This window comes from Oreochromis aureus, linkage group 7, assembly GCF_013358895.1.
Source record: "Oreochromis aureus strain Israel breed Guangdong linkage group 7, ZZ_aureus, whole genome shotgun sequence".
NCBI classification, from domain to species: domain Eukaryota; kingdom Metazoa; phylum Chordata; class Actinopteri; order Cichliformes; family Cichlidae; genus Oreochromis; species Oreochromis aureus.
This window is the reverse complement of record NC_052948.1, coordinates 66,437,494-66,463,154: the sequence shown is the minus strand read 5'-3', so window position 1 is coordinate 66,463,154 and position 25,661 is coordinate 66,437,494. Positions and strand designations below refer to the sequence as shown.

Here is a 25,661-nt window from a genome sequence, read left to right as displayed (position 1 = left end):
GAATCAGCACCTCCAAATCTGAGGCCATGGTCCTCAGCCGGAAGGGTTGGGGTGCCCACTCCAGGTCAGGGACGAGTTACTGCCCCAAGTTAAGGAGAGATCGACAGCCGGATTTGTGCTGCACTTCCAGTGATGCGGACACGGTACCAGTCCATCGTGGTGAAGAGGGAGCTGAGTGTAAAAGCAAAACTCTCAATTTACCGGTTGATCTACGTCCCTACCCTCACCTATGGTCACAAACTGTAGGTAGTGACCGAAAGAAAGAGATCGTGGATACAAGTGGCAGAAATGGGCTTCCTCTGAAGGGTGGCTGGCCTCTCCCTTAGAGAGGTTCAGCCATCCGGGAGGGGCTCAGAGTAGAGCTGCTGCTCCTCCACATCGAAAGGAGCCAGTCTAGATGGTTCGAGCATCTGACAAGAATGCCTCCTGGGCGCCTCCTGGGTGAGGTGTTATGGGCATGTATCTCTTGGCTGGCTTGGGAATGCCTTGCTGTTCCCGCGGATAAACTGGAGGAGATGGCTGGGGAGAGAGGTCTGGGCTTCTCTGGGCCACAAAGGATACACCGGACCCTCCTTCAAATCCGGGGAAAAGGAGGACGCATTTGTGGGTCACATTTGGAGCAGCCTTTGAATTTGGTGTGCTGTGATATAATCGTCCCACAAATGCGGTCTCCGAAGGATGCAGCCCCTGAATTTGGACACAGCCCAACTCATACAATCGCTTGCAAAAGTATTCGGCCCCCTTGAACTTTTCCACATTCTGTCACATTACAGCCACAAACATGAATCAATTTTATTGGAATTCCGCGTGAAAGACCAATACAAAGTGGTGTACACTTGAGAAGTGGAACGAAAATTATACATGATACCAAACATTTTTTACAAATAAATAACTGCAAAGTGGGGTGTGCGTAATTATTCAGCCCCCTTTGGTCTGAGTGCAGTCAGTTGCCCATAGACATTGCCTGATGAGTGCTAATGACTAAATAGAGTGCACCTGTGTGTAATCTAATGTCAGTACAAATACAGCTGCTCTGTGACGGCCTCAGAGGTTGTCTAAGAGAATATTGGGAGCAACAACACCATGACGTCCAAAGAACACACCAGACAGGTCAGGGATAAAGTTATTGAGAAATTTAAAGCAGGCTTAGGCTACAAAAAGATTTCCTAAGCCTTGAACATCCTACGGAGCACTGTTCAAGCCATCATTCAGAAATGGAAGGAGTATGGCACAACTGTAAACCTACCAAGACAAGGCCGTCCACCTAAACTCACAGGCCGAACAAGGAGAGCGCTGATCAGAAATGCAGCCAAGAGGCCCATGGTGACTCTGGATGAGCTGCAGAGATCTACAGCTCAGGTGGGGGAATCTGTCCATAGGACAACTATTAGTTGTGCACTGCACAAAGTTGGCCTTTATGGAAGAGTGGCAAGAAGGAAGCCATTGTTAACAGAAAACCATAAGAAGTCCCGTTTGCAGTTTGCCACAAGCCATGTGGGGACACAGCAAACATGTGGAAGAAGGTGCTCTGGTCAGATGAGACCAAAATGGAACTTTTGGCCAAAATGCAAAACGCTATGTGTGGCGGAAACTAACACTGCACATCACTCTGAACACACCATCCCCACTGTCACATATGGTGGTGGCAGCATCATGCTCTGGGGTGCTTCTCTTCAGCAGGGACAGGAAGCTGGTCAGAGTTGATGGGAAGATGGATGGAGCCAAATACAGGGCAATCTTGGAAGAAAACCTCTTGGAGTCTGCAAAAGACTTGAGACTGGGGCGGAGGTTCACCTTCCAGCAGGACAACGACCCTAAACATAAAGCCAGGGTAACAATGGAATGGTTTAAAACAAACCATATCCATGTGTTAGAATGGCCCAGTCAAAGTCCAGATCTAAATCCAATTGAGAATCTGTGGCAAGATCTGAAAACTGCTGTTCCCAAACGCTGTCCATCTAATCTGACTGAGCTGGAGCTGTTTTGCAAAGAAGAATGGGCAAGGATTTCAGTCTGTAGATGTGCAAAGCTGGTAGAGACATACCCTAAAAGACTGGCAGCTGTAATTGCAGCAAAAGGTGGTTCTTCAAAGTATTGACTCAGGGGACAGAATAATTACGCACACCCCACTTTTCAGTTATTTATTTGTAAAAAATGTTTGGTATCATGTATGATTTTCATTCCACTTCTCACGTGTACACCACTTTGTATTGGTCTCTCACGTGGAATTCCAATAAAATTGATTCATGTTTGTGGCTGTATTGTGACAAAATGTGGAAAAGTTCTAGAGGGCCGAATACTTTTGCAAGCCACATGTTTCAGCTAATCAGATCGTCCTCTTTCCTCAGTGCATCTGTTGTTTGTTTCCATCCAGCAGCAAACCAGCATCCCTCTGGTCCCCGGTTACACCCTGCAAATCATTCCCCGTCAGAGGGCATATCACCAGCCAGTAACCTGGACTGGCCTGGGATTGGTTAGAGTGTTTGAGGGGGTGGGGCTTAGATTTACTGTGGACAACCTCCCATCTTCGACTGATTACCAGCTGGTGATTTCCTATGAACCAGAGGTGAGGAGAATTTGAATACTAAACTTAATGTAAATGTACATGTTTAATAAAATTGACGTAATTGTCTTTCTATAAGTCATGTCAATTTATTATTTTCTCTAGTCTGCATCTGACTGGATGGCTTTAGTCAGTATCATCAAAGTGTCACAAGGCGATGGCGGCTGCAGCAGCAGTCCAACAGGAAGTAAAACTCTGATTCTACCTGGAAACTCTAGGTGAGAATCAGAAAACAGGGCGTCTATTACATCCATGAAGGTCACATGACTATTCAGATGTGAAATGAAGCAGGTTCTTTGAAACTAGCAGAATAAATTGTACAGGATATTGTACAGTCTCTGTGTGAGTTGTTTACAGAGGCCATGTTTAGGTGGTCTGTGGGTGACATCATGTTTGTGGCACAGGCAGCAGGCTCTGTGTGTATATCAATGATAGGGCATAGCTGCGTGTGTGTGATGATTTAATAAACTTTGCAGCCCCTTGCTGTCAGTCATAGTGCAGCTTGTGAACCAAACCAGGATGTACTGACAGAGGACTCTCAACAGAATATCTATAAAAGGAAAGCAGACAGCTAGCAGCTACAGCTAACACACATGTTGTGCCTTTTTACTCCTGGTTCCACATACAGAGACATTCTTACACATTTTATTTATGTGGGCTCCAAGGTTCTCTGAAGCTTTAATAGTGTACTTGTGTCAGAGATTGTGTCTCAGTAGCAGCAGTTTTTGTTTGTTTTTGCCGTTTGTTTTTCCAGACGAGGTATTCTGGACTCTCTGCTCTGTCTGAATGCTGGAGGTCACTATTTTGTGGATATCACCTTTTACAAACAGCCCAGATCTGATGGTTCACACATCCTAATTGACTCGGTAAGGAGTTCTTCATCTATTCAGATAAAGTGATTGACATATTCCCTAAAATCCTCCTACTAACAGTAACTGTCCAATCATAGCTGAGCAATACTCTCTAGCTCTCTCTCTGTGAAAAAACAAATTTGCGAAGATTGCATGGTTTCAATTTTTTCTGTTCAAAATTAAATGATGGCATCTGTCTATATGAGGTGATTTCTACATGTTTAATCCTGCCCCCTTTTTTTCAGATTAGTCTTTTTAATAGAATTGGGTCAGTCCAAAATTTCTGCTCTCAGAGCGACCTCGACACTTTTCACCAGTTTCACTGTACTGGATTGACTGTCAAGCTTGGCCCTCAGGAGTCGCTACCTGAAGTCTGCGAGGGACTCATCATGAGCCTTTCAGCACAAATCCACAATGGAGCTGTCCGTAAGTAGTTGGACTGAGATCATCCAGGACTGAGACAAAAAGTAAAAGACAAGTGTTTTATATGTTTATTTCTGCGCTTTACCTGCTGTCAGTTTGCAGGTGTAATGTTATCGGCTCTATTGGACCATCCTGCAGTAAACTGGGTGGGTTTTGTCAATGTAAGGCCAATGTGATTGGTCGTTGCTGCGATGCCTGTGCCCCAATGACGTTTGGCTTTGGACCTGAAGGCTGCAAACGTAAGAAACCAAACCCAGAGGGGAAACACTACCTTTTGTTTTCTCTCTGAGCATCTGACAGTTGATTCACAATGAATTCTCACCTGTTTGCAGGATGTGATTGTGACCCCCATGGCTCTGTGTCAGAGCTGTGCGATCAGGTCAGTGGTCAGTGTGCATGTCGTTCAGAGACGGCGGGTCAGCGCTGCGATCGCTGTCAGATGGGATTCTGGGGATTCCCTTCCTGTCGATCGTGTGAATGTAATGGGCTGTCAGAGATGTGTGATGGACTTACCGGAGACTGTCTGAGCTGCAGGGAGCACACTACTGGACCCAGCTGTGAAAGGTTAGTCACTGACTAACAATGGTCTGTGAGGTCAGGTCCTTGATCATCAATATGCAAATTGTCATGATCAATGGCCATGAGTACCATTCACAGAAAGTTGGGGAATGGCTGCAATCACAGCATTGTAAGATGGTGACAGATGTACCCTTAGGCCCTCTCCTCGAGTCAGAGATGTAGTACATACTGTACTCCATAATGATGAAGAACAGAGAGAATTAGACAAAGAGGTTGGGTTTTCAGTTTTCAGTTAAGCAGCTTTTATCTGTAAACAGATGTAATTTAAAAAAAAAACCCAAAAAAAAACACCTTTTTTACTGTAACTCAGCTGGTGATTTTTTCCCTCTGAAAATGTCTTTGCTATGTCTCTGAGTAAATGTAAATGTATGAAGTTAGATTTACTCAGGAGATAAGTGTGCCAGTACTTACTGCTGAGGGTCTGTACCTGTTCAGGTCATCATGATACACCTATTTTGATGCAGGTGTGTTGAGGGTTACTATGGTGACCCAATCTCCAGACAGGCCTGTCAGCTGTGTTTGTGTCCAGATGTTTTGAGCAGTGGACGATTCTTCGCCACTTCCTGTCAGCATGACCCACAGTCCCTCAGGCTCATCTGTAATTGCCAGGAGGGGCACACAGGTAAGAGCTAGTATCTTTGCATTACTTACTTTTACCTTCTTTACATAAAAGAGGCAAACAGAGACAGACAGCAGCGATGCTAAGAGTCAGTCTTTATCAGAAGGTTTTTGGAAAGACACATAAAATAGATCACTCTCTGTTTCCCTTTTAGGTGTAAGCTGTGATAGGTGCAGCCCTGGTTTCTATGGTGATCTGACATTGCCAGGTGCAGTCTGTAAAGAGTGTCCCTGCAACAACAACATCAACCCTGATGATCCCAACTCATGTAACAGCACAACAGGAGAGTGTCTACACTGCCTTCACAACACAATCGGCCTACACTGCCAAAACTGCAAACCTGGCTACTATGGCAATGCCCTAACCCAGGACTGCAAAGGTGACAACAAAAACATAGAAACCTCATCTATCATCCTTTCATCCTCTTACGTGTATGCAAAGCCTCATCGGGGCACCAGGTATTCCTGTGTCCTTTAATGTGTCCATTTTTTGATGGAACCCACAGTCTTCACCCAACTGGACACCCAACCCACTAAATATCCACTGGGAGGCAACTTAGACGTGTCTTGATCAGGTGCCTGAGCTACTTTAACTTTTAGTGTAAAGGAGCGCTGGTGCTTGAGTGTCTGTAAGGCTGAGCGAATTGAAAACTTTAAATTCAATATTGACTAGGGATGGCAATTGATAAGAATTTAGCAATTCCAATTCCATTATTGATATCACTTATCAATTCGATTCCTTCCCATATCAGTTCTCATTGGCTCCACTTTGAAAGTCACAGCCATCAATAATCAGCATATCAAAGAAATTACACTCATGCACATTCACTTGCATGCTGCGGGTCACATGTTTGTGCTTGTTGGAGGTGCTTCCATCTTTGTTGTGATCAGTGTTGGTGTCGTTACTTAAAAAAATAATTAAGATAAGATAAGACAAGATAAGATAACCTTTATTAGTCCCACGCATGGGAAATTTGTTTTGTTACAAAAGTGAACAGTGCAAACTTGCATAGAAAAATTAGAGAAAAACACTGGAATAAGATATCAATAAGATACTGTACACAATAGAATAGAATAAAATAAAATGAAATACTATATACAATCGAATAAAATAGACTAGAATAAAATAGAATACAAATGCTATATACAATTGAGTATAATACAACGATGCCAGAAAAAGAGTAATTGTGTTATTGCTATTGCAGACGTGTGGATGTGTGTGTTTGATCAGTTGAAGTCTTTGTTGTGGAGTCTGACAGCAGTGGGGAGGAAAGACCTGCGAAATCTCTCCGTCCCACATTGTGGGTGCCGCAGCCACTGAAGGAGCTGCTCAGTGCTGTCACAGTCTCCTGCATGGGGTGGGAGATGTTGTCCAACAGGGATGACAGCTTAGCCACCATTCTCCTGTCACTCACCACCTCCACTGGGTCCAGAGGGCATCGTAGAACAGAGCTGGCCCTGTGGATCAGCCTGTTCAGTCTCTTCCTGTCCCCAGCAGAGATGTTGCCACCCCAGCAGACCACACCATAAAAGATGGCTGAGGCCACCACAGAGTCATAGAAGGTCTTCAGGAGTGGGCCCTTCACTCCAAAAGACCTGAGTCTCCGCAGCAGGTACAGCCTGCTCTGCCCTTTCCTGTAGAGGGCGTCTGAATTATGAGTCCAGTCCAGTTTATTGTTCAGATGAACACCAAGGTACCTGTAGCTGTCCACAGTCTCAATGTCCATACCTTGGATGTTCAGTGGTTGCAGTGGAGGATGCTTGTACCTGCGGAAGTCTACCACCAGCTCCTTGGTTTTACTAGTGTTGATCTGGAGGTAGTTCTGCTGGCACCAGTCCACAAAGCCTTGTGTCAGTCCTCTGTACTCCCTGTCATCCCCATCAGTGATGAGGCCGACTATTGCAGAGTCATCAGAGAACTTCTGCAGGAAGCACTGGGTGGAGTTGTGGGAGAAGTCTGCAGTGTAGATGGTGAAGAGGAACGGTGCCAGAACCGTTCCCTGTGGGGCCTCCGTACTGCAGACGACCCTGTCCGACACACAGCCCTGAGTTCTGACATACTGTGGTCGGTCGGTGAGGTAGTCCAGAATCCATGTAGTGAGGTGATTGTCCACTCCAGAGTTCTACAGCTTGTCCTTCAGGACCGTGGGAAGAATGGTGTTAAAGGCACTGGGGAAGTCAAAGAACATGATTCTCACAGTACTCCCAGCGGTCTCCAGGTGAGCAAGGGAACGATGCACGATGTGAATGACAGCATCATCCGCTCCAATGCCAGGCTGGTAGGCAAACTGAAGTGGATCCAGTGATTAGCTCACCAGGCGCTGAAGCTGAGTCAGGACCAGCCACTCCAGGGTCTTCACCAGGTGGAATGTCAGAGCCACTGGCCTATAGCTGTTGAGGTCCTTGGGGCGTGAAGTCTTTGGCACTGGTACAATATGGGAGGTTTTCCAGAGCTGTGGGACTCTTCCCAGCCTCAGCCTCAGGCTGAAGAGGTGCTCCATCACCTCACACATTTGGTCTGCGCAGGACCTGACGTCCCTTGAGCTGATGCCATCTGGACCTGCAACTTTCCTGGCTTTAATCCTCCTCAGTTCCCTCCTAACCTGGGTGGTTGAGAGAGACAGGCTGGAGCCTTGTGTTGAGTGTGTATTGGATGCAGTTGTTGGGGGTGGGGAGGAGTGAGCAGGGTGAGTAGAGGTGGTGTGAAGTGTCTGAGGTGTCAGAGGTGGAACAGCAGTAGTGGGGGTGGGTGAGTCTGCAGCCGATGTTGGAGACTGCCTCATGGATGAGTCAAATCTGTTGAAGAAATGATTCAGTTCATTTGCCCACCTCACATCCCTCCCAGGCAGAGTTCTGACCTTTGTGTCCCGAGATGGTTCTGAGGCCTCTCCAGACTTCGCCAACGTTGTTTTGCTGAAGCTGGTTCTCCATGTTCTGCCTGTAGCTGTCCTTCCCATTCCTTATCAGTCCCCTCAGCTTTCTCTGCACCCTTTTCAGCTCCTCCTTCTCTCTAGATTCGTAGGCCCTCCTCTGCTTCTTGAGGACAGCTTTAATTTCTGGGGTAATCCAAGGTTTGTTGTTGGAGAAACACCGCACAGTCCTGGTGGGTGCGGTGTTATCCACACAGAAGTTAATATAGTCCGTAATGTATTTCACCAGGCTGTCGATGTCCTTTCCGTGCTCATCACAGATCACCTTCCACACAGTAGACTCAAAACAATCCTTAAGAGCCTCCTCGATCTCCTCCAACCATCTCTGTACTGTGCGGGTGGCTGGTGGCTCCCTGCGCACTAAGTGCTCATACACAGGGACAAGGTGCACCAGATTGTGATCAGGTCTGCCCAGGGGAGGGAGAGGTGATGAACTGTATGTCTCTTCTGCATTGGCATACAGTAAGTCCAGTGTTTTATTGTCTCTGGTTGGGCAGGTCACATACTGGGTGAAGATGGGCAGCGTGGAGTCCAGCGAGACATGATTAGTCCCCTGATATTAAAAGAAGGGCTCTCGGAGATTGTGTTTGCACTCTGCTGACCACAGAGTGGAGAGAGTCACAGGCTGCATCCGCGATGGCCGAGGGGGGGACATACGCTGTTATCGCGATAACATGTGAGAATTCCCGGGGCAGGTAGTACGGATGCATGCTAACGGCTAACAGCTCAGTGTCTCTGCTGCAGAGTTGTTCTTTTACATTGATGTGCCCAGGGTTACGCCATCTGTCATTCACAAACACTGCCAGTCCCAATCCCTTCCTCTTACCGCTCTCTCTCGTCCTATTCGCCCGCAGCAGCTGGAACCCTGGTAGCATCACACTCGTGTCCGGAGTTAGCAGTGTTAGCCAGGAATCCATTAGCATCATGATGCTACATTGCCGTTATTCCCTCTGTGACCAGGTTAGTGACTTGAACTCATCCATCTTATTGGGCAAAGATCTTACGTTTCCAATGATTGCAAAAGGGAGAGATGGTCTATAACATCTCCTTCTCGGGTGACAGCGCTCCTTCCCAGCACAACACCCACGTCTTTTCCTCGTCAGCTTGCTGGGAATGTCGTGTCTGCCCTCCGGCAGCACTGCTGCGGGACGCAGCGCTAACAGCTGATCCCTACTGTAAACAAAGGATCCATGTGCTGGGTTCCCAAACACGGGTGAAAAAGGAGGGAAAAAAAACAGAGAAAAACAACCAAGACTAGCACAAAACGGTAGTCCATGATTGCAGAACCTAATTGCTAAAACTTTAGTTACAAAAAATTACGAGAAAGTAAAGAGAAGATAAGAAAGAAGCTCAGAATGAGTGGAGCTGCTGTAACAGGCTGCCACTCACGGGGGGCGCCGGGAGTAGAAAAAGTAGAAAAATTATTACACATATTACACAGAGCACTTTTCTTTAAAGTAATGCAGTACGTTACTTAATTACACCCAGAAGAAAGACATCCGTTGGTCGACTTGTTACGTTACTTTCATGTTACTCGGGAAAATGATCTGAAACAGACTGTCTCATAATTACCATTTGACAATATAAACCTGAGGCTACAGCCCCACACACTAACACAGATCTCTATCCTAATAGAATAGAGTAGAATCCCTTTTATTTTTACTATACACATGTACAATCTCCTACTCAGTGCAGACATTTGGGAAAAGAAATGCCTACTTCTGCACCACTATATACATATGAACAGTGTTAAAAAAATATAGTATTGGGAAAATAATATGTTGGACTAAGTTTCTCTGGTCCCCTCCCCAATTGGACCAGTAGTGACATGTTTAGCCGCATGTTCTCCTTAAATTGCTGGCTGTCTGAGTGGTGTCCAAAAAACGATGTGGGCTTCATAGATAATTGGGAAAATTTCTGAAGGAAACCTGGTCTTGTTAGGAGGGACAGCATCCATCCCACTTTGGATGGAGCAGGTCTCATTTCTAGAAATCTGGACAAATGTATTAAACCCTCCAAAATGTGACTATCTAGAGTTGGGACCAGGAAGCAGAGTTGCAGTCTTACACGCCACTCTGCCACTTCTCTCCTCCTGCTACCCCCCCAAAAACTCATTTCCATAGAGACTGTGTCAGCTCCCAAACAGACAAAAAACAAAATAAAAACCAGCAAAAACGACTTAAACATAAAAAATCACAGAGGAAGAGCAATACAGTATCCACATCTGAACCAAAGAGTAAAACAGTGAAATGTGGATTATTAAACATTAGGTCTCTCTCCTCCAAGTCACGAAGTTGAAGGTGAGATGGTTGTCTCGGGACCAGTGGGTCAGGGTGCTGACCTCCTCCCTGTAAGCCGTCTCATGAACTTTGGTGATAAGACCCACCACTGTAGTGTGATCCACATACTTCACGATGATGTTGGAGTTACTACACTGTAAAATCTAATATTGTGTTTAATTAAAAATATTAAGTAGGCTGAACTCAATTTTTATCAATTTGTATTAGAACTCAATTTAAGTAACTTACCAGTACTTTTTATGCAAAAACGCTGATCAACTAAATTTATTTGAGTCTGCATATTTATGGTGGCAGCATTTTTTTCTGGAATATGTTGAGCAAACCTGGAGAAGCGTCAGCTCAAGATATTATTGTTGTCATTGCTGCGGATCTTTACCTGATACACTGACTTGGTGAGTAAATGTTTACTCTTATTCAAACTGATTTTGTGGCTTCTCTTAGTTTAGCACCAGGTTTATAATCTTGCTAGCTAGTTAGTGTTAGCCTAGCGTTGCTGCTGCTGCTGGGCTCATGTTACTTAAAAATTAACACCACAGCCTTAAAAACCTTATATAAAAATATGTCTGTGAAATTTTCTGTTGATTGTTTGAAATAAAAAAGTGAGATAAGAGCCCAGACAAAATTTTTCGGGAGGTGCAGCCGTTAGGGGTGGGGTGGGGTGTGGGGATATTTTCAATCCATAACCATAACTAACTAACTATATATATATATATATATATATATATATATATATATATATATATATATATATATATATATATATATATATATATACCGTCGAAAGCACTTTTGCAAATATGTGATATTTTGATAAATTAAGTAGATATTTGAGCATTACACAGCTACATTCTCACCTGAAAATATCTTAAAAGTTTATTTTGTGACCCAGAAAGGGTAATCTGGGGAAAAGGAGGATCGCATTTGTCGGCCGCAGTTGTCGGAGCCTGTGTATGCGTACTTGTGGTCTCATGGACTTGTGATACGTCGGAGACCAAGTACTGTTCCAATTCAAAGTACACATGAAGCCGACAACGCGAAAAATTCCGGGATGTGTTTTTGCTCCTCCTGTTTTATCGAGCATGTATCAGTGGTGACTTGTGTGGACTCAGAGCGACTTGATACAGCTAAATATTCCAGAATGCAATTCGTCCAAAACTGAAACGCGGCAATGGCGGAGGAGCGCAGCTAAAAAACTTTTAAATATTACTTTTTCTGGGTCACAAAATAAACTTTTAAGATGTTTTCATGCGAGAATGTAGCTGTGTAATGTTCATTGTTGCTCAATTTATCAAGACATCACATATTTGCAAAAATGCTCGGACGTTTTCGGAGACGTCTATTTTATTTAATGCTTTGTGGCAGCTTTTGAACATATGTGGCATCTATTAATGTCAAATCTAGCCTTTATTTAACAACATAAGCAAACTGCTTTTATATTTAACCGACTTCTCTGTTTAATTACATTTTAAATAATAATATTAATAGTACTTGTTTTGTTAAAAAATTTGTTTAAAAACCATTTTTGTTGTGAAAGCTATAATCCAGATTAGTGGCTTATTAAATGGTTAAAGCCTAGGTTGGCTTTATACTTGAGAATAAAGTAATATAGCTTGTCCTTCTAAAGAATTAAGTTAAATTCCACAGTTGAATCATAAGAAACATTATGTTACATATAAACCCTGCCATATGTTGGATCTGGTCATTTTGCTTGTTAGAAACTTTATATATTGGAAGTTAGCGTTTAACAAGCATGTAATGATTATATTTAAATTAGTTGGTCTTTTTTTAAACACATATCTCTTTAGGCCTAAACTGACAGTGCCAATACCACACATTCAGACACAGTAGTAGATGGTGTTTTTAATACTATATGTGTTAGTCTAATTTGGTTGTATGGGTCTACATTGACCCTCTGTGTTGTAAGTTATAATGACTGCACAGCCATTAAGGATCAAATCAGCTTCTAAAAAATTTTGTTTTTTCTCCCTCTGCTTGCTTCTTGCTGTCTTTGAGGCTTGGGACCAGCACTCCTGCTGTTGGACAGAAAGACATCAACTCAGTGGTATTTTGGTTTTCCAATATATTAGCAACTGTCAGTGACATTTATATTAATCAGGCTGAATTTTAATCACACTTTAGATCAGCCTGTTTTACTTATTGTTTTGTTTGTGCTTTGGGGAAGTTGTTTCTTTACTGATCTTTTCCTGTCTTCTGTTATTACACTTGAGATATGACTGCACTGTGCTGTTGCTGGTGACTCCAGTTAATTCTACAAGACATGCTGTGTAAGTAAACAAACAACAACAGTTTGGTCTGCATTTCTTGAAAGATCACATCCCCCAATCTTAGTTTTGAGGGTCTACACTGTATATAGTGAAGTCTGCAAGTTTTCTAACAGCAAAATTTGTTTTGTGCCCAAATCATTTTGCAGATCATTAGAATGAAAGTTATTGGCCATGTTTGCATAGCCCTTTTTAAAATGATGCTTTCATGACATTATTGTGTGTTGGGTGGTGGTCAGGGCTATCCAGACTGACAAGTGGGACATTGAATGTCACCTCTCCCGTGGGGAGGGAGCCTGAGTTTGTCTAAATTGGAGTCTGTTCTATAACAATTGCAGAAAAAAATGTTTTAAGAAAGCAATTAAGTTCATGTTCCAAAAAATATGATTGTTTGCTTGCAGGACACCAGGAGAGATGAGTCCTCCATCACAGATGGTGTGGTCAGTGAAGATGATCGCCTGCAGGTTCAAGCTCATTGCATCTCCAACCCACATCCACTGCCACTGTACTTAAGGGAAGTTAAAGACTTTCTTCTGCACCTACATTTGGATCACCTCGATCCATGACAGTCATTCAGGCAGTAATGCCTGGACTGGAAACAAGCATCCTTAAAATAATACAACATTCCAGCTCATGTGTTGGAATGAAAAACAAATGTGTTGTTTAAATTAGAGACTGCACTTGTGACAGAACAACAAATATATTTTATGTTGATTATATAAGTAATGTAACTACAAAACAAACTTGTGGTAGGCCTAAACTTATTTTCAGAATAATTAAATCTGAGACTTTGTTTCATTGTAAGATTATAACAGTGATGGCAATATAATTATATGTTGTTCAAGAGAACAGTGTCCAGTATGTTGGCTGTTATACTTTTTTGCATTTGAAAATAAAAGTTGGGCTCATTTTAACATCATTACAAAAAGTGTTGTTAATTATTTTTAATCACATTCAGGTTACCACAAATTGTTTTTTCATTTAGTTGAACTTGAAATGTTTGTCAGTAGGTAAAAAATTAGTATTGTACAGTCAGAAATATCAAGTTATTCTTAATACTGCAGACTTGCAATGAATAAGTTGTCCTAACAGTCATCCTAAGTAAACTTTACTTAGTTTTTTTTTTTGAGGCAACGAGTTTGCATATTTTTTTGAGTTCTGTGAAGTAATTAGATTTTACAGTGTAGTGGCCATGCAGTTGTAGGTGTAGAGTACAGTACACACCACTGTGGAGCACCAGTGTTAATTATGACGGGGGATGAGGTGATGTTGCCCAGTCCGACCACTTGGCGTCTGTCAGACAGGAAGTGAAGGATCCAGCTGCAGAGGGAGCTGCTCAATCCTAGATCCTGCAGTTTCCTGTCCAGCTTCGAGGGAACGATGGTATTGAATACTGAGCTGTAATCTACAAACAGCATTCTCACATACATGTCTCTTTTTTCCAGGTGTGACAGGGCAGCATGGAGTGTCAGGGCTATGGCATCATCAGTGGACCTGTTGTGGCGGTATGCAAACTGTAGAGGGTCCAGTGAGTCGGGTAGTGCAGAGCAGATGAAGTCCCTGACCAGCTTCTCGAAGCATTTGCTCACGATGGGGGTCAGGGCTACGGGTCGCCAGTCATTCAATGAGGAGATGGTGGAGGATTTGGGTACAGGGACGATGGTGGCCATTTTGAAGCAGGCTGGGACTACAGACAGAGAGAGGGAAAGGTTGAAGATGTGTGTAAACACTCCAACCAGCTGAGCCGCGCATGACTTGAGGACGCGGCCGGGAATCCCGTCCAGACCAGTAGCTTTGCGTGCGTTCACCCTCGTGAAGCACTTCCGCACATCCTCCTCAGACACAGTGTGCGCGCTGACGTCATCCGCGGTGCGCACACTGTCCGGTCTCATGGTGTTCGTTGTGTCGAATCTAGCGTAGAATACGTTTAAATCCTCACACAGAGAGGCCGTGGTCTGCGGTGTGCTGGTTTTCCCTCTAAAGTCTGAGCACTGAGCAGCTCGTTCAGCAGTAGACTCTTACACCCACAGTGTCGGAAGGAGCGCTACCGCAGGTCATTCTTACCAGCAGCTGTCAGACTCTATAATGCAGCTTAACATTCTTTTTGTCATCTTACTCATCAGCTTGTTTGTTTACTGTACATCTTATAAATAGCTCTGTAGATTTTATACATAACCCTGTACATTTTATACATATCGCCGTACAATTTTTCAATTTTTTCTATACATATTCTGTACATTGTTACCTGTATATACGAACTTCGGTTGGTTATGTTTATAGGACCACCTTGTGTCTTCCTTTCATATTTTATTTTCCCTTGCTTGCTGTAAGAGCTCTGTAACACCGAAATGTCTCATCCATGGGATAATAGAGTTTACTCTATTCTATTCTATTCTATAAAAATTTTGGTAATATGTTCATTTTTATCATGTTTATATGGCCAATCACTGATATGGGCATTGTCATCCATTTATTTAGAGATCCCTCCACTTCACTAATCAAAGGCTCATAGTTTGTTGCTACAATGGTATCAATGTCTGGGGTGATTTAACTCCAAGATACACAAATCCTTCTTTTTGCATTAATATGCAGGGTTTACATAATATGATTTAGTCTTTCATCCTTGTTCAGAAATAGGATGGAGGATTTTGAATCATTTATATTATAGCCAGAAATAACTCCATTAGTTGCATTAATTTTGGTATACTAATAGACAGCCTAGTCAAAAAAAACTATCAGGTCATCAGCATACAGGGCCAATCTATGCTCCTGATCTCCTAACTGGACACCAAATATGTCAGTTTTCATTCTAATTGTCATCGCCAGGGACTCTATAGCTAAGATAAATAGAATTAGAGATAACGGGCACCCCTGGCGAGTGGAACGCTCCAATGTGATAGGGTTAGAAACTATGTTATTTGTTAAAACACTAGCTTTGGGATTTGTATACAAAAGTTTAACCCATTTGAGAAAATTATTTCCAAATCCATATCTTGGGAGAACATTAAATAAATATGACCACTCTATTCTGTCAAAGGCCTGATGAGCATCGAGTGATAATAAAGCTGTATCTTTAGCATCAAATTTCTCATGAATTATATTTAGAACCCTTCTTATATTGTGAAACCCTTGACATTTTAGTACAAAGCCATTTTGATCATTATGAACTAAATGTGCAATACAGAAGTCTAATCTTCTTGCTAAAACTTTACAAAGTATTTTAGTGTCAACCCCCATCAGACTTATTAGTCTAAATGATGAATGCTCTGCAGGGGGATTACCAGGTTTCAGTATCAAAGTAACCATTGCCTATCTCAGAGTGGGTGGGAGAGCTTCATTTTGATACGCTTCTTCATACATGGTAAAAAGTGGAATTATTAATTTTTCTTGGAAAGTTTTATAAAATTCAATCGGAAAGCCATCTGGCCCAGGTGCCTTACCACTGTTGATGCTTTTGATAGCCTGTGATATGTCTTCAATAGTTAGACGTCTGTCTAATTTCTGGTTTCTGTTTTCTGTTAGTGTCTGGAACTGATTTTGATCTAAGAATATGTCCTGCTCTTTTGAGGCTTGAGCACATTCTGATTTATACAAATTTTCATAAAATTCTCTAAAGCTGTCATTAATTTCCAATGGATCTACTGTTACATTCCCTGAAGAGGTCTTTATACTATTAATTGCCCCTTCACTCTGCATTTTCTTAATTCTCCATGCCAAAAGTCTTCCTGCTTCCTCTCTTTGGTCATAATAAGATTGCTTCAGCAATTTTTGCTGCAGGGATTATTGTACAAGGTGGGCCATTTATATAGATACACCGTAATAAAATGGGAATGGTTGGTGATATTAAAGTCCTGTTTGTGGCACATTAGTATATGTGAGGGGGCAATCTCCTCAAGATGGGTGGTGACCATGGTGGCCATTTAGAAGTCAGCCATCTTGGATACAACTTTTGTTTTTTCAGTAGGAAGAGGGCCATGTGACACATCAAACTTATTGGTAATGTCACAAGAAAAACAATGGTGTGCTTGGTTTCAACGTAACTTTATTCTTTCATGAGTTATTTACAAGTTTCTCTTTGTTCACAGACATTGACATGTCGAAGAGGTTAACACGTGAGGAGCGGATCGAAATTGTGTTGATATCTGGTGAACACAGTAACTGGGTCATTGCAGCAGATTTCAATGCAAGACACCCTATGAGACCACCCATCTCCCAGGCTACAGTTAGCAAACTGCTTGCTAAGTTTCGTGAAACTGGTTCAGTGTTGGATTTGCCAAAATCTGGACGCAAGAAAACTGTCACTAATGAAGAAACATCAGTCGCTGTCCTAGCTTCATTCAGCAAGAGCCCACAGCGTAGCACTCGCCGCATGTCACTGGAGAGTGGCATTAGTCGAACATCCCTTCAGCGGATATTAGCTACTCACAAATGGCACCCTTACAAACTCCAGCTACTGCAGCATCTCAATGAGGATGACCCAGATCGGTGCACAGAATGGGCAGAATGGGCAAAACAAAAATTGGAACAGGACCCTGAGTTCACGCAGAAGATTTTGTTCAGTGATGAGGCAAACTTTTATGTGAATGGTGAAGTTAACAAACAAAACCACCTCTATTGGTCTGACACTAACTCACAGTGGATGGGTCCCTCCAAGACTGTTGGAACAACAAAAGTGATGGTTTGGTGTGGTATATGGGGTACAACGATAGTGGGTCCATTCTTCATCAATGGTAACCTCAAGGCCACTGGATATTTGAAATTGCTTCATGATGATGTGTTTCCCTCTTTATGCACTGAAGCTGGCACATTCCCTGAGTTTTTCCAGCAAGATGGTGCACCACCACATTATGGGTGCCAGGTCCGAGCATTCCTAGATGAACAGTTTCCTGGAAAGTGGCTTGGTCATCGTGGGCCAGTTGAATGGCCCCCAAGGTCTCCCGATCTGACCCCCTTAGACTTTTATCTTTGGGGTCATCTGAAGGCAATTGTCTATGGTGTGAAGATACGAGATGTGCAGCACCTGAAACTACGGATACTGGATGCCTGTGCTGGCATTTCTCCTGTGGTGTTGCTATCAGTGTGTGAAGAGTGGGAGAAGAGGGTTGCATTGACAATCCAACACAATGGGCAGCACATTGAACACATTTTATAAGTAGTCAGAGACTTGTAAATAACTCATGAAATAATAAAGTTACGTTGAAACCAAGCACACCATTGTTTTTCTTGTGACATTGCCAATAAGTTTGATGTGTCACATGGCCCTCTTCCTATTGAAAAAACAAAAGTTGTATCCAAGATGGCCGACTTCTGGCTGTGGCTCAGGTGGTAGAGCAGATCAGCTACTGATCGGAAGGTTGGTGGTTCGATCCTTGGCTCCCCCAGTCTGCATGCCAAATATCCTTGGGCAAGATACTAACCCGAAGTTGCCCTCCGATGCGTTCATCGGAGTATGAATGTGTGTGAATGTAGTTTACTTTGCACTTGAGTTTAGAAGTGCTTGTATGAGTGGGTGTGAATGGGTGAATGAGGCATGTTGTATAGAGCGCTTTGAGTACTCCGGGAGAGTAGAAAAGCGCTATATAAGAATCAGTCCATTTACCATTTACCATTTACTTCTAAATGGCCACCATGGTCACCATCCATCTTGAGGAGTTTGCCCCCTCACATATACTAATGTGCCACAAACAGGACTTTAATATCACCAACCATTCCCATTTTATTACGGTGTATCCATATAAATGGCCCACCCTGTATTATTTCAGGGTCTACCTTACAATATAAAACGCCTTGAGATGACTGTTGTTGTGATTTGGCACTATATAAATAAAATTGAATTGAAAGTTGAAAGATGGAGACCAGCACAAATAGACTTCAAAGCAGTCGTCATGGTGATTCTACTGTAGAAGCATGAACAGGTAGAGGCTGCAGCCTGATTGCTCATCAGTTTGTTACTTGTGTAAGTTCAGGCTCTGGCTGCTGGGCTGAGGGGTTAGGGTTTGGGTTGCATTTACTCAGCTTTAGCATCACTCTGGGTTCTTGGCTAGCTTAGCATTAGCATTTCATCTTTGTGGGTGCTTGCAAAGAGCTGAAGTTGTATTAGCAGCATAATGCAGCTGTTTCTGTCCTGGAGCAGTGTCCACTTTATCATAAAATATCCATATTCATGCTGTAGGCTGTGTCACTATTTTCCTTCTCTTGCACACAAACTGAAATTAGTTGATTGTCCAAGTGCAAGCAGAACCAATAAGTGTGATTGATAGGCAAGGCATTTTTTCCCCTTTTTCTTAAGGACATGACTTCATGACTTCAGATACCGTTTATCTGCTGTAGATATTTTTTTTAGGCCTCACACTTCTACTTGAGGCCTTTCACTTTTTTCACCTCAATTTTTTTTTTGCAAAGACACCCTGCTCACCATGCCAAGTATTAAATCTTGTTCTTTTATTTTACCGGACAGAGAAAACACAACTCAGTTGGTCAAAGTATTTATAATTATTATTTAATCATCTTCCGGAAGAGAGAGAGATGTGCACAGCCCAAAGCAATTTGCAGATCTCTAGCATTAGAAGCCAAAATGTGTATCATATACTGTGTTATTTTGGTCCTTTACACGTCACACATAGTTTCGATAAAAACAACTCCTTCTGGCCCGGCTTGACGTGTGTGTGTGTTGCTTAGTTCCGCTTTTCTGTCTGCACCTCTTCCTGTTCTCTGCACAAAGCGTCTCCTTCTGCAGTTTCCTGTCTTACACAGTACTTTGTGACCTTTAGCAGACAATATAACTCAAAGTGGCGTTTTTACTACACTGACCTGTATAAAACAATATAAACAGAAAATAAGCACAAAGCCTATATATTTTTTCCGTAACACAAGCAAACTTTTCAGCTAACAGGTCTGAGAGAATTAACTTGCTGGTGCAAAAGTACTATTCCATGCTGTCAAAATATGTTGTTTTTTCAATTAAAGCTGTGAAAATGCTAAGAAACAAGTAATGTGTTTTTATGACAGGCTGGTAGTAACAAAGTATCTAAAGATCCAGTTTAAACTCTGATTTTTACTGGAAACATTTTAAAGTTAAACTGCAGTTTTGAAAAAGGGATCAATGCTTCCATCATCAATAATCTTCTTGCATAATTTTTCTTCTCTGTTGCTCCACCTATATACCCTGTATTTCTTTTCTATATTTCGCAATGTTTTGACAAACACTAAAATAAAAGTATTTTCCAGAATGCTCCTGTGATCGACGGGGGACTCAGGTGACTCGGTGTCCTCTGGGGAGACCCTGTTTCTGTGATCTGAGGACAGGACAGTGTCCCTGCAGGACAGGTGTGATAGGTAAACTCTGTGATGAATGTGAGGACAGATACTGGAACCTGAACATAGCCTCGGGATGTCAGCCCTGCAGCTGTGACCCCGTCAACTCTATCTCCAACATCTGTGACAAGGCAAGAGCTCCACAGCCACAGACAGTGTTGGCGTGTGACCACAGGGTTCAGTTTTCATTTATCATTTAGGGTGTGAGGCTGTCACTCTGCTACTCACCTCAGAAAAACAACCTTGTATGTTTGTATGTCCATTTCAAGGTTATTTATTTATTTATTTATTATTTAAAATAAAAAACAAATTATAAATAATCACCTGCAGTAGATGCTGATTGTTAAACTTTGTATGAATGTGCTGTGACATATTCAGGTAACTGGACGTTGTCCATGCCATCCTGAGTTTGGAGGAAGGCACTGTGATGAATGCAGAGAAAATCATTTTAGGAATCCAGACCTGCAGTGTATCCGTGAGTGATATTTTAATGTTTCCTTTAAGTGGACTATTCTTCTTTTCTTTCCTGACATATGTCTCCAGTGGTGTATGTTCATATAAATCATTCCAAAGTTTCAAATATTGAGGGCAGTGAACCAAAGACTCAGGGTGCAGACTGCTTTGAACACTTATTTTATCACCCTTGTTATACTCTTTGATCTGTTTGATGTCACAGGATGGGGATATTCTTATATGGTCACAGTAAGAGCTGCACTCAAAGCACAACATCCACATCTACCAGCTCTGTCTTAATCTGAAAGTTTGCACTATTCCAGGAGGAAGACAGGACAAAGACATGCTGTGGAAGAGAACCAGAGATTAATATTAATTAATAATTAAATGCAGACAGGTGTATAAACACATCGGTGCATCCTGAGAATCCCCCAGCAGCCTAGACAACGGGACCTAACTATAGGCTTTAGCAAAAAGGAAAATTTGAAGCCTAATCTTAAAAGTAGAGATAGTGTCTGTCTCCTGAATCCAAACTGGAAGCTGGTTCTACAGAAGAGGGGCCTGAAAACTGAAGGCTCTGCCTCCCATTCTACTTTTAAATACTCTAGGAATAGCAAGTAAGCCTGCAGTGCGAGAGCGAAGTGCTCTAATAGGGTGATATGGTACTACAAGGTCATTAAGATAAGATGGGGCCTGATTATTTAAGACCTTGTATGTGAGGAGCAGGATTTTGAATTCAATTCTGGATTTAACAGGAAGCCAATGAAGGGAAGCCAATACAGGAGAAATCTGCTCTCTCTTTCTAGTCCCTGTCAGGACTCTTGCTGCAGCATTTTGGATCAGCTGAAGGCTTTTCAGGGAGTTTTTAGGACTTCCTGATAATAATGAATTACAGTAGTCCAGCCTGGAAGTAATAAATGCATGAACTAGTTTTTCAGCATCACTCTGAGACAGGATATTTCTAACTTTAAGTTGTCTAAGGAGCTTGGAAAGGAATTATAAGTAGTAGCAGCGCAGGTCCACTTTAACCTTTTCTAAATCCCCCTTGTTTTCATGCGAAGACACCATGATTTATCTTGTTTTCAGCTTGTGACTGCAACCCGGAGGGAACCAAACGACCATCATGTGACCCTGAGACTAGCGAGTGCATCTGTCGGGCGGGTGTAACCGGTATATTCTGTGATGAGTGCGCCCCCGGCTTCAATACATTATTCCCAGCCTGTGAACAGTGCCATCCCTGCAATGCACTCTGGACTCAAATTGTCACTGATGTCCAGCAAGCTGCCCAGAAAATAACAACCCTTATCCCTCATAACAACATGCAGCCCACAGATAACCACTACCTACAGGAGATGATGAACATGCGCTCTGTGATGGACAGCCTGGCCAACCTGAGAGTAATCTCCCCACCAAGTGTGGAGAAGCTGGAGAAAATGTCTTTGAAGGTCAGGTAAGTCATGCGAGGATGAACTTAAATGGAACTTGACTAATGCTAAATGTAAAAATATACAGTACACTGCACTGTTAGCCTTTGCAGTAATTTCCATAGCTTAGTACTGCAAAATCAACAGTAAAAAACTCTAAAGGATGTTTGCAGTTCATTACTGTAATTTGCATGTCATTGTGGGAAAATTCCATGAGATTACATTATTTTTTACGGTAACTCACTGTACTCATGGAAACAACTGTAAAATACAGCAAATGTAACAATTGGTGATGTTACTGAGATTATACTATTACACCATCTGGATTTCTGTTGTTTTCTACTATAGATCTAAGAGTAATTACTTAAATCCTCATTCAGAGTGTATTACTATAAAATGCAATTCACTGTGAGAGTAGTATAACATATAAACTACAATATACAGCATAATTTTGAACTTAAGGAGTGAGTTGCAGCTACACTAAAATTGCATTTCTTGAATTGAACCTCATATATTAATAAATTTATTTGTTTATTCAAACAATGTGAAACGTAATTACAGTCCACTTTGTATCAAACAACCAGTCTCACCCTTACAAAAAAGAATATTCAAGTATTTCATAAGTATACTTTAAAAACTAGGAAACAAGCAAGTATACTTTTAGTTTACTTTGTATGTACTTTTATAGATTTTATCGACCAAATTACATTTAAGCATACTGTAAGTACAGTTAGAAGTATACAGAAAAGTATAAGTGCATTTAACCTATACTTGTAGTATAGTAGTGCTTGTAGTATACTATGTAGTATGTAGTTTATTTGAAGTATACCTGAAGTATACTAAGAAGCACAAAGAAATACCCAGCATGCATTGCAGTGCTTTAACTGTGAAATCAAAACTATGAAACAAATAATTGATGTTTAAAACACGAATTTGTCACAAATTCTTGTGTAATGTCTTTTACCTTTTGAACAGAGTAAGTTGAGTAAATCATCAATTAAAAAAATAAAATTGTTCAAACCGTGAGTGAAAAGGGTCAATAGTTAATAAACCTCAACTCTCAAATCATTTTCTCACCTGTTTACAATATAATTCTGGTGCTTGAGCTATGAGTGTAGTTCTCTGCAAGGGAAGCCTTCTGATAGTTGGAACTGTTATCTGACTGTCAGGGAAATGTAGGGATTTGTTACATGTGAAAAATAAGTTTCAACTGCATTTTGATTACTATGTTTCAATCAGAAGTAAGTCAAATATAAACTAAAAAGTAAATTAATAGTATACTTCTAAGGTTAGTATTGTGTTAAAATAGAGTATATTTTAAGTATACTCTTATAAACTGGAAAGGACATTATGCTAGAACTGTCATGGTCCTGGGTCATTTTGACCCAGCGTTCTTAGTTTTCTTGTGTTTTTGTATTTTGTTCTTTATTTTGTCTATGGTCCCTAGGTTGTTCAGTTTAGTTTATTAGAATTCCCCTCATGTCTTTACCCCCTGTGTCCCCCTCCACGTATATGAGTCCCCATGCCTCGTTTCTCCTCCTTGTGTTTTATTCCATGTTTTCCCCAGCCCGTTATGTCTGTGCTCTCCCCGTGTTCTCTCTCCCCCTCCTGTCTGCGCCTCTGTGTACTTCCTGTTTTACTTTGACAGTCTCCCGTCAGTATGCATCATGTTGTGTTTGCTCCTGCCCTGTCTCGTTATGATTATCTATGTCACCTGTGTTCCCCGTGTGCTTCCACTTCCCTCGTTAACCCTCTGTGTATTTATGTCAGCGTCTCCCTCAGTTCTGGGTCGCATCGTCAAATGTCTCATCCTTGAAGCTGTGTGATTTTCCCTGTGTTTCCTCGGTCCTCAGTTTATCATTCCCAGTCTAGTTCTGTATCAGTGTTAAGCCTGCAATAAAGCAGTGATTTTTGAGTTCAGTTCTGTTTCCGTGAGTTTTGCGTTTGGGTCGTGACCTGCCTGCACACAGCCAGTTCATGACAAGTACATTTGTAGTGAACAAGAGGTACATCTAAAAGTTAATTTCAAGTATACTTTTATATACTAAAACGGGGGCCAATATAGTCCCAAGAAGCATTAGTAGTATACTTACTAGGTAACATATACTTGGGAAATATACTTGAAGTATACTTCATGATATGAAGTTATAGAAAGAAAATCAGTCTTTGTTGCAGGCCTTACAAAAAAAAAAGTATACTTTGTTACATTCAGAGTAATGTTTAAAAATTACTTCATTTAGCAGGGTGTTGCTTTTTTCTCTTCTTATTCTTTCTTTTACATTTGTGTTGTATAAGGTTGTACTTTTTAAAACACCTCTGCCTAACAACAGTGAACTAACCAGAAGTCTTGGAATATGCTCTGTTGGTCATTTTACACAAGTTTAGGTGTCACATCCGTCAAACCTACACCGCTAACCAGCATCAGTCCTACAACTTCACTCTCAAAATGAACAAATTTTGGGACAACCAGAAACTGTATTTTTAGCGGTGCATTTTGTGGCAGGCCAGACTGCTATTAAATGCACTCTCCTTTGTAGCACCACTTCATCTTGGTTCAGAAAAGATGTCCTGGATATACATTATAATGTAACATGGGTGTTTTTGTTTGTTCATGTTTAACTGGATGGAGTTTAATCAGGTTAAATGCACGGTTGATTGGATGAGGATTGTATGCTATTCTTGACAACTCTGCTAGACTCCAAATTTCTCATCCAATTAATGCGGGAGTATCTCAAAAGTAAATGAAACATCTAAACTTCACACTTTTCCCCTAAAACTGACTGACATGGGACACATTAAAGTTGGATTGACACCAGCTAATCAGTCTGAAGGTAAGTGTTTTTTCACTTATTCGAGAGAAGTCAGAAATGCGTTCTTATTACTGTTTGTTTTGACTTTTAAGCTACCCAGCCAGGTTATATTCATTCAAATGCTAAGAGAAAATGCCAATAGCTATTAGTCAGGCTAAACCCATTAAGCGTCGACCTCAAATATCTTTTCATTTTTGTGCACTGTTCACTTGTCTTTACTGTGCTTTTTGTCGGCACACATTTTGTGTTTATCGAAGCCTTTTGTGAATAATTTTGATCATGTAAAAACTGGGAATTGTGCCTATTGACAATACTCTTTTCTTTTTTTGCATTGCATGTGTCATTTTGGATAGGTAATTGGTCATTAAAGTTTTTGCAACTATGTTTATTTGTAAATTTTGTTGCTTCCATGCATGGAAATTTATATTGTTCAGTTTGCATGTTAAAAGTCACAAACATGTAGCGAACTAAAGGTTTTCTTGTGGAACTGAGAACTGTCCTGCCACTTTCAGAAGATTTCCTGCCTTTCATTCACATATGCCTAGGAATCACAGAACAAGAAGGGAGACCACTGAGGAGGAGTTCTATAAGTTCACTGGTGACCTCAGTTGTCAAGTTCCTGGATGTGGGTATGCTGCACAAAACTTCACAACTCTGTGCCCATCTCAGATTTCATATCAAAGATGGGGAAAAAAGTATTATGTCCATTTGAAGGTTGCTCTAAATACTTCAGTGTCCGAACATCATTTTCCAGCCATATTTCTCGAAAACATAAGTAGACAGTTCAGCAGTCAAGGCAACAAGAAATTGGTGAAATTGCCATGATACAAGGACAAGACACAGTTAATCTATTAGAAGACAGGGATTCACAGCACAATACTACTGATGAAGATTTATTTCTATATCGATTGGCTTTGTTTAATTTAAAAATGCTCTTGCCAACCAGCACTATACAGTGCATCAGAGTAATTTCAGAATCTTCACAGCTGTGCAATGCACAATGTTCTTGCAAAACTGTCTGACAAACTGTCTGCATTTAATATTCCACAAGCAGAAGTGAAGACAAGGTCCGTAAAACTGCCTTTCCATGCCCTGCTGTATCAGCTGAAACATC

The 25,661-nt window shown here is 41.6% G+C and overlaps 1 protein-coding gene across 1 annotated transcript in view; it reads left to right on the top strand.

Annotated features, from left to right (window-relative positions):
• Positions 1–25,661, top strand: part of lamb4 (laminin, beta 4) — a 74,007-nt gene that overhangs the window by 23,772 nt on the left and 24,574 nt on the right. The window contains exons 16-26 of the mRNA XM_039614183.1: positions 2,375–2,566; positions 2,669–2,781; positions 3,318–3,429; positions 3,660–3,840; positions 3,933–4,076; positions 4,170–4,401; positions 4,881–5,038; positions 5,190–5,414; positions 19,774–19,991; positions 20,239–20,335; positions 21,400–21,763. Coding sequence (XP_039470117.1) covers positions 2,375–2,566; positions 2,669–2,781; positions 3,318–3,429; positions 3,660–3,840; positions 3,933–4,076; positions 4,170–4,401; positions 4,881–5,038; positions 5,190–5,414; positions 19,774–19,991; positions 20,239–20,335; positions 21,400–21,763 — 2,036 coding nt within the window. The remainder of the gene's footprint in view (positions 1–2,374; positions 2,567–2,668; positions 2,782–3,317; positions 3,430–3,659; positions 3,841–3,932; positions 4,077–4,169; positions 4,402–4,880; positions 5,039–5,189; positions 5,415–19,773; positions 19,992–20,238; positions 20,336–21,399; positions 21,764–25,661) is intronic.